The 10250-nt window shown below is 34.3% G+C and overlaps 1 protein-coding gene across 1 annotated transcript in view; it reads right to left on the minus strand.

Moving 5' to 3' along the window:
* The window catches only part of LOC107691858 (probable E3 ubiquitin-protein ligase HECTD4), a 128342-nt gene that overhangs the window by 64866 nt on the left and 53226 nt on the right, over positions 1 to 10250 (minus strand). The window contains 8 exon segments of the mRNA XM_016490682.1: positions 939 to 964; positions 1978 to 2049; positions 2831 to 2984; positions 4101 to 4285; positions 6882 to 6968; positions 7695 to 7861; positions 7943 to 8087; positions 10001 to 10136. Of these exon segments, the coding sequence (XP_016346168.1) occupies positions 939 to 964; positions 1978 to 2049; positions 2831 to 2984; positions 4101 to 4285; positions 6882 to 6968; positions 7695 to 7861; positions 7943 to 8087; positions 10001 to 10136 (972 nt within the window).

A 10250-nucleotide genomic window follows, 5' to 3' on the forward strand; every position in this document is an offset into this window, starting at 1 on the left:
GAGAGCTCTCGGATTTCATCAAAAATATCTTAATTTGTGTTCTGAAGATGAATGAATGTCTTACGGGTTTGGAATGATATGAGGGTGAGTAATTCATGGTGAACTATCATTTTAAATAGCATTACATTTTTAGGTGAACTATCCCTTTAAATAGCATTAAAAGTCAGGCATTAAAAATTTTAGATGGTTTTGAAGAAAAAAATGACCAGTTTATTTTGAATATAGCGCCTTCATAATTAACTTTTTAATTTGCTATTGCAAAATATGTACATTGATGTGATACACGCACAGAACAATTTTGGTAATTGTCTCCGGTCGGTGCAAATTGCCATTTAATGATTCTGATTTGATTATATTTGTTGTAAATGACGATTGAAAAAGAGTAATGTATTGACAGTAACCACCAGTTGAGACTAACACAGCCTATCTGTGTGTGAGAGAATCTCGTGAAGAAATCAAAACTAATGAGCACAACAGCACAGACAAAGAAACTCACAGAACAAACATACTATGGTAAAAAATTGAGGTTTTATATTTATAACATAATGTAGCCTAGTTAAGCAACATGAGATGACCAAGAGAGTGCCGTTTCCTGAATATCAGCATGATTGCAAATTTGACAATGATTTTATTCATTCAATAAACAAGTAATAATCATTCTATAATATCCGAGCAGCACACAGCAGTTTCGTTACTGAATGATTTAGCATTTTTGAACGAATCGTGAGTCAATGAGTCAATCATGAGTCATTCAGTGATCCATTCATAAAGATGTTTGATTCACTTGCTTGATTCTTGAACAAATTAGCCATCTGAAAGAATTGCTTGAACTAATGACTCAAATGTTCACTTATTAACAGTCACTTGCCGCCACCTACTAGGGATGCGCCGATACTGGTATTGGTATCGGGTCCGATACTATGCTCCTGTACTCGTACTCGTTAAAATGTCTAGATACAAAACGCTGATACCACACAGCATGTGATAAGTGCCGTATTCAGACAAAGAAACACCGACAACAGAACAACAGACAGCAGAATGGTTATTAAAGATTAAGGATGTCTACGAAGTATATGTATGCAATGAATATGTTAAAATTCAGTATTAACGCCTGTATAGCTGACGTGTGCGAGCTGATAAGCAAAGCATGCTAAGTGGGTTGAGCGCGCGGCGGCGCAGATGCGCGAGCTTGTCGAGTTAATATCCCTTTCTCACAGACATCACTGGAAAGTTTGTAGTTCGGTCGGATGTGTCAAAAACAAGTAAGTAAAACAATGCACAAGTTACATTACTTAACGTCAAGAGAGAGAGAAATTTGATGAAACTATACAAATGTATAATTACAAATATATTTAAATACATGACATGCAAGCTTCAATAGAAATTACATTACAGTATATTTTAGTTTGCCATTAATGCTTGTCAGTACATTCAACCAAATCTCAATAAAAAGTCATTATGAAATTACATGTAAAGATGTACTGAAGTCCTACTTAAGTGGCTAAAAAAGCACTAACATTTTTAGCTAACTGCATTTGGTATAAAACTATAACAAAATTTTATTGTAATTAGCATGTAATTAAGTGTCTACAAAACATAACATTCAGTTCACACCTAAGTATATTCTTTTAAACTACAGAATTTCCATAAAAAGAGTTATTTTTTATATAAACTAGGGATGTAACGGTATGAACATTTCTTATCACGGTTATAGTGACCAAAATGATCACGGTTATCATTATTATCACGGTATTGTTACAATGTGCTGGAAATGTTAAAAAAGTACTGACATACAAATCGTTTCACCAAGTTTTATATTTAAAATCAACAAACAACAAATAAAATTAGTTTTTGTTTGCATAATTACTAAAACAATAACAGCTAAAATATCTAAAAACGCTTAAATCAAGAAAGGTTTTCTTAAAAAAAACAAAAAAAAAAAAACAAGTCAAAATTAAGTGAGTTTTTGCTTGAAACAAGTAAAATAATCTTGTTTTCAGTTTAGACACGCAGGCAGGCTGGCTCAGGATGGTTTTGCCAATGTGGCTCCTGGAAGAGGAGAAAGAGAGATGCAACAGTTCAAACCTGTGGGGATGTGCCAAGGGCCCGATACTGAGCTCCTGTACTCGTACTCGTTAAATTGCCCCGATACCAAACGCCGATACCACACAGCATGTGACAAGAGCCGTCTTCAGACAAAGAAACATCAACAACAGACAGCAGAATGGAGTTGTTAGAGATATGTGTATGCAATTAGCAATGTTAGAGTATATGTATGCAATTAGCAATGCTAAACATTCAGTATTAATGCCTGTATAGCTGATGTGCGCGAGCTGATAAGCAAAAGCACGCTGAGTGGAAACTAATAGCATGTTCAAATATCTAATGTAAATGTTCAACTAAAGCTTTGAAAAAATTTCATAAAAAGGTAAACCTCACATTTCCGCCTTTAAATAAATACAAGGTTTAAGTCAAAATGAAGATTGATTAATAAATTATTATATGCATTTTATGTGCTCCATAAATAATTCTAGATAACTTATCCGAATTGTTTAAATGTGTAGAATCCACATAAGCTTGCATTTCATCAACTGGTCTAAATTCACAGCAGGGCATGCGAAATTCTGTCTATTTTTTTTGGCCAGACAAGAACTGCACCCAGGCTGAATGTAAATGTAACTCTCTGTAAATCCACTTTCTGACAGCAGGTGGCGCTTATGGAGCAGCAGAATACAAACCGTGGGAAATTTTATCATGATTTATCGTCAAACCGGTAATCATTACATCCGTAGTATAAACAGAGAAGTTGTTCATGTGAAACGGGAAGTACCTGGAAAGATCGTTGAGCAAACTGAGCACATCCTGCAGGGCGTCGTTTCCCGCCGCTTGGTTCCCGCAGCAGTCTGTCGCGCGAGCCAGGTGATTGGTTAGCAGGCTAGACACCTGTCGAGCCAGTCCAGAATGCACTGCGTCTGTGGAGCCTCCTAATCAACAACAGCGCTAGCGTCAGTTAACCTTAAACAGGCTTGGGGAAAGATGCATCCAAATGTATTTTAAAATAAAATACCAAATACCTTAATTTTAAGTGTTCCAAAATAAACTACTAAATACAGCAGCCACACCATGTATCAAAATAAACTACTGTATTTTTGTATTTTAAAAATACTTTTGCAAGAGAGCGTGAAATTTCTTCGCAAACCTTCCATCAACTGGCCTATTTGATCTATCCCTTCACCATTGCACTGACTCAGTTAAGTAATGTTATTGTTACTCAGTTAAGTAACAATGTTTAATAGCAACAGCTTTTCTCTGCCCGAGTCCTGCAATAAATCTGACATATGCAACCAGTTAACAGACCAAAAATACCCAACAGTTTAATGTTTACCAGAATGACTCATAATTGTATCCTAATTTAGTTACTTGGTGTTTGGTAATGAAAGGCCTACTTTGCATCAGCAACACTGACTCAATGACAAACAAGTCATTCATAAGAAGACAACTGATGGCACCTGTATTCATAGCAACTAATTTCTAACTAGTCAATCGTTTGATTGTTAATCATAAATATAATGTCTTATGTGTCAGGCAGTATGCAAAATCATGATCCTACTAAAGGGTACAATAGGGTACAATATTCAGCAATCAAATGTTTATTTATCAATCATTGGACACCTATTTGGACGTTGAAAACAAACATTTTAGCATTTCGACAATTATTAAATGATCAATATGTTTTGATTTTAAATGTAGCCAGAAACGTAATCAGAAAGTATCAACAGAACTTGTCAGGGAGTATTAAGCCAACTCCAACCACTCAATATATTGAGAGCCACAGAAGTATAGATGACACATGCACATTAATAGTGTAGTAACAAATCTGGGCAAACTACGGAGTAGAGGCCGCATTTTTTACGATGTCGTCATTGAAGACTTCTTACAAAGTATTTTAAAACTACTAAAACACAAAAAAAAATGTTGATCCAAAATATAAAGGCATTTTCATCAACCCTATCAGATACAAATTACAAAATCCTATTTTATATTTGAAATACATGTATCATAAATACAGCCCATCCGTGGCTGCGGTGAACTTTCCTCACCTTCGACTTTCTCCCACTCGATGCAGCGGTTGGCGAGCACCTGGAAAGCAGCCCAGGCCATCGTAGCTACTTTCTGTTTTTTGGTTTGTTTCTCACTGGAGCTGCTGTCTCTCTGACTGCTGAGACTGCACAGTCTGTCCATCAGCTGAACCAGACCGCTGCGCACCAGACATTGCTCCTCACTCCTGACCGGAGCAACACAGATGGAAGGAACGCCACGTCATCGGAATATTCCTCATTATTAACATATGGTCTATAATACTAATAAAATGTTGACAGAGTTGACATATTTTCTGTTGTACAGTGTTAGTTTTAACTAGTGAAGGTTAAATAAAATCTACTTTGAAAAAAATTAATAAATAAAAATGAGAAATGTTGCCTTGGAAACTTACTGCAATAAAGTAAATTTGAGATTAATGCATTAAACTTACTAATAATGTAATAAAATAAATGTGCTAAATAGACAATTTGAGAAAAAAAAAAAAGGGATGCACGATATTATCGGACCAATATCGGTATCGGCCGATAATGGCTTTAAATGTAAATATCGGCATCGGCCCGATATGGAAAATTATGCCGATATGTCATGCCGATAAGAGGAATACATTAACTCATGTGCTCAGGGTGTGCTAGCGATTAGATCACATCAACAATGTGATTAGATCACGTCAGCATTCTGGCTCATTCTTGAAGCAAAGTTTTGCCTGAATGGTGATTGGATTCACTGTTTTGGATCGCTGCATTTAAACTGAGACTGCATGTACAGAATGACGTGTTCGGTGAATGATAGAGTAAACAGTAATAGCACGTGCAGCGGCAGCCTCCCCCGGGTCCTAATGCCTGCTCAGTAAGGAGTTTTAGGGTAGGGGGAGCTGTTGGCCTACTTCTAAAAAAATTAAAGCAAAATACACAAATAATATTTAGACTGTGTTTCTGATTAAATAAAGCATATGTCGATATGTCTTGCCGATAAGAAGAATACATGAACTCACAGTTGAGATAGCGATTAGATCACATCAACAATGCGATTAGATCACGTCAGCATTCTGGCTCATTCTTGAAGCAAAGTTTTGCCTGAATGGTGATTGGATTCACTGTTTTGGATCGCTGCATTTAAACTGAGAATGCATGTACAGAATGACGTGTTCGGTGTATGATAGAGTAAACAGTAATAGCACGTGCAGCGGCAGCCTCCCCCGGGTCCTAATGCCTGCTCAGTAAGGAGTTTTAGGGTAGGGGGAGCTGGCCTACTTCTAAAAAAAATTAAAGCAAAATACACAAATAATATTTAGACTGTGTTTCTGATTAAATAAAGCAGTAATTGATGCCATAAAAACATGAGTATGTTTTGATTTAAAGGTCAGAAGCTATAGCTTACATGAACAAAAACAAACAAAAAAAAAATCACAAACATGACACTTAAATTAAATAATTTTATATTTACTGATTTATTCATCCATGTGTAATATGTTATATTTTTAAACAAATTATGATCTCTAAAAGATTTTCAGAATTTTTACAACTCTTTTGCTTTTGATAAAATAAAATGTTACGGTTACCACTGCATCTTTCTGATAAAAAAAAGTGCAGTGATTAATATATAGTTTATTTAGTTATTTTCAAATCTTCAATGTACTGTCATTATAAAATAACTGTATTATTGTTTATTTAATTCTAACAATTAAGTTCTTGTTAAAAACTAACCAAAATTAAAAATAACTATATATCGGTATCGGCATCGGCTATCGGCCAAAATGAGTTGAAATTTATCGGCATATCGGATATCGGCAAAAGTCCAATATCGCGCATCCCTAGGAAAAACACTAATAAAAAAAATGACAAAACTACATAAAACAAATTTACAACAAAAACAAGCAAATATTAAAATGAAAACTGAAAATATAAAATCAAAATTACAACATTATTCATCATCTAAAACTGAAATAAAAATAAATGACATGAAATGAAATAAATAATGCTAACTGCTAATAACACTGATACTGTAACAGTACATAGGGATTTTAAAATCAATATGATTCATCATCATAACTACATTATTTATCACCTTAAACTGGAATAAAATAATTAGAAAAATTAATTTAAAAAAATGACAAACAAACTAACATGAAAACTGAAAATAGTATAATAAAAGGTAATTTAAAATGTTAATAAATACTACCATAGCATGTAAATAATACTAAAATAGCACTGCTACTGTAACAGCAAGAGAAAAAACTAATAAAAATGACAAAAGCTAGATTATTTAAAAAAAAAGAAAGCTAAAATGAAAACATAAATTTTATGCAATAGCAAGCTGGAATTTTACATTTAACACCCTTCATCATCAAAATGACTGCATTATTCATCACCTAAAAATTAAATAAAAAAGGAATTAGCTAAACAGAAATATTGAGGGTAAAAAAAGAAAAGAAAAAACACAAAAGCACATAAAATTACTAAAACTAAAATTAAAATGAAAACTCAAAATATAAAAATAAATGTTACTTTCTAGTATTTTTAATACTACATATATGATACTGGCACTTTTTACTGTAAAAGAAAGTTGGAGTTTTAACTGACCATTATATCAAAATTGGCACCAATTACTTTTTTTCTTTTTTTTTACACACCTTCCAAGTGTTGCTGTAATACTAATCAGTGCACATTAATTCTAAGAAGAAATAATTTCCTGTTCCGCTGACGTCACCTTGGTCTTGTTACATAATTCCATATGGACAGAATTCCATATTTGATTTGATGAAATAAGGGCAGAGTGCTTGCCTGGTGTAGGGGATGGTGCACAGCAGGCCGATGCTGTTGGCGCAGGCGATTGGGGCAACTGAAGCTCCAAAGCAGAGATGCAACGATCTGCGGATTGATCTACCAATATTAAACCAAAAATCCAAAGTTTGGGGTCGGTAAGAAGTCTCTTCTGCTTACCAAAGCTGCATTTATGTGGTCAAATATACAGTAAAAACTGTAATATTCTGAAATAATATTGCAACTTAAAATAACTGTTTTTTATGTGAATATCTGTTAAAATGTAACCGATTGCTGTGATCAAAGCTGAATTTTCAGCATCATTACTCCAGTCTTCAGAAATCATTATAATATGCTGATTTGCTGCTCGAGAAACATTTCTGGTTATTATCAATGTTGAAAACAGCTGTGCTGCTGAATATTTCTGTGGACATCGCGATACATGTTATTTTTCAGGATTCACAGATGAATAGAAAGTTCAAAAGAACAGCATTTATTCGAAATAGAAATCTTTTGTAACATTATAAATTGATCATTATAAAACGGAGAGTTCCGGTCCTTGATTCTGATTGGCTGAGCCGCGTTCTAAGCTGTTGTAAATTACACTACAAACACACACCTTTGTTTACTTCTGTGTGCTGCTCGGCAACCACTTTGTTGGAACCGCAACTGTTTCTGAGGAACTACATTGTTTGGTGGAAGAATACTGTTTTTATTAATATCATTACACTTTATTTGCTCTGTTTTATTTTGTGAAACCTTACTACGTATATGGAATAACCGTTTTAACAGTGGGACAGTAGTGTCTGTGTAAATATCTGAGGTTAAATGTACCGCGGTCCGCCCTGCAGCACCATGGTGACGGGGCCGACCAGATGTGTGACTCCTCCGACGCGAACAGCGGCGGTGAGCAGCTCCCTCATGTGAACCAGAGCCTGTCTCCGGGTGCGGCCTCTCCTCCAGCGCGTCTGAGCCGCGGACAGGAAGCTGCTGCTGGACACCTGCAGGCAGAAGACGCGCTTTAAGTGCTGATGTTCGTCTGAGAGCAACACCAGTGTCCTACTGAGTGAGTCTGATCTTACGGTCTGATCAGGAGTGGTTCCTATGAAGGCGAACAGCTGTCCCAGCAGCACGCTGTACGTGGGCTTGTCCTTGCTGTCTTCGATGACCAACGACTGCAGCAGAGTAAAAGAGCTGCTCCGGTGACTGGATGGATGCAGGTGCCTCCTACACAGACAGACTGGCTGTTAGTTAGTTAGTATAGAAATTGTAGCAACATTTGGAATTTACTTATTAAAGCAATAAGCCAAAATAAATAATATAACGTGTCCCTGGAGCACAAAATCAGTCTGAAGTCGCTGGGGTATATTTGTAGCAATAGCCAAAAATACATTGTATGGGTCAAAATTATCCATTTTTCTTTTATGCCAAAAATCATTAGGATATTAAGTAAAGATCATGTTCCATGAAGATATTTTATACATTTCCTACCGTAAATATATAAAAACTTTATTGGATTACTTTACAACTATATTGTCCTATCCTAACAAACCACACATCAATGGAAAGCTTATTTATTCAGATGATGTATAAATCTCAATTTAAAAAAAATTGACCCTTATGACTAATTTTGTGGTCCAGGGTCACAAATAATTGAGCCACAAATGTTACAAAAATTGTTTATTTAGTAGGGTTGGGAATCGAAAATCAATTCCAATTAGAGAATCGAATACTTAAGGTCAGGAAACGGATAACTGTTGTAACATTTTCGATTTCCTGTGTGCGCATCTTTTTTTTTTTTTAGGTGCTGAAAAAGGGCTGTTAAAAATGAATCTGTCTTTGAATCATTCATTCAATAGATTCATTCAAAAACACTGACTCATCCAGTAATGAAACAAGTGAATCTTGAGTGAGTCATCGAATCATTCCATTCATTAATTACATGAGATTTTGTTTAGTTGTCTATTCAGATTTGTGAGAGAACCACAACCTCCAATTAAAAAAAAAAAGTTTCAATTTATTTTGTTTTAATCGTGCCCAGCTCTATTTTGCAAACAAACAGCTCTTAATCGAGCCCGGTTTTTATGCAGCCAGCTGATTTTTGTTCATGGTATTCAGCAGCAATTAAATGTTTTGCAGAAAGAGACACAGAATAAATATGTTTGATATCTAAATCTTTGACTAAACCACATTGGAATCGAAACTGGGAATCAATACAAATTGGAATTGATCAAATTCAAACGATACCCAACCCTATCATTTAGAAACAAATTATTAAATATTAATTCATAAAAGAAATACAAAGAAATAAAAGCATAAATAAAGAAATGAATGTATAAATAAAATGCATAAATAAATACTAGACAGCCAAACAATTAGTTTTAAAAAAGTGTAGCAACATTTAGCTTTTTTACCTAAATTACCTAATTAAGCAGTAAGTTAAAAACCAAATTAGCATAACAATAAATTTGACATGTAATTAAGCCACAAACATAATTAAATGGTTCACAACAAATTACTGAATAATAATTATTAAATAAATTAATAAAGATAAACATAATAATATAAAATAAATGCATAAATAAATGCTAGACAGTCAAACAATTAGTTGCAAAATTTACAGAAACATTTTGCTTTTTACCCAAATGTACCTATTAAAGCAATAAGCAAAGTGTAAAAAAAAAATTTTTTTACGTAACATTAAAAAAGACATGTAATTTTTGAGCCACAAACATCACTAAATGGTTTACAACAAATTGATTTATTGAACACTCCCTCATCTGAACAGAGTCATGTTTTTGAGAAACTGAACTTTGAAAGAAGTTTCACAAAAAATAAATAAATGCATAAATAAAAATCAATGCATAACTTTGTAAATGCATAAATTAGTAAATGCATAAATAAATAATTCAGCTTTAATAATAATAATCACAAAAAGCTTTTCCTCTGCAGATTAATATAGTTTAATAATAATATTAAACTACACAGAATAATATAGTTTAATATTGTTTAATAGAAACTTGGATCATTAATATATAATTCAACTGATATGTGTGCATATTTTAACTATTTTATATATCAGAAATTAGACCTATTCATTCTTTAGCTGTGATTTGGTGCTTCTGCTGTGTCTGAGGTACCTTTGTGCTCCATGTGTGAACTCCACATCACTGTTGGCAATCATTTCCAGATCTGAGGGAGCGGACATACTGCGCAGGAACACGGGCTGCTTCACCACAGGAACCATCGATTTGGTGTCTGACACCGACTTACAGGCTGTAAACAGGAAAAGTTAAACGGGCCGTTAAGTGCATTTGTATTTTTGTTTCTGCAGGCGTGTGTGAGTGTGTGTGTGTGTGTGTGTGTGTGTGTGTGTGTGAGTGTGTGTGT

The sequence above is a fragment of the Sinocyclocheilus anshuiensis genome, unplaced genomic scaffold, assembly GCF_001515605.1.
Source record: "Sinocyclocheilus anshuiensis isolate Anshui unplaced genomic scaffold, SAMN03320099.WGS_v1.1 scaffold206, whole genome shotgun sequence".
In the NCBI taxonomy this organism is placed as follows: Eukaryota; Metazoa; Chordata; class Actinopteri; order Cypriniformes; family Cyprinidae; genus Sinocyclocheilus; species Sinocyclocheilus anshuiensis.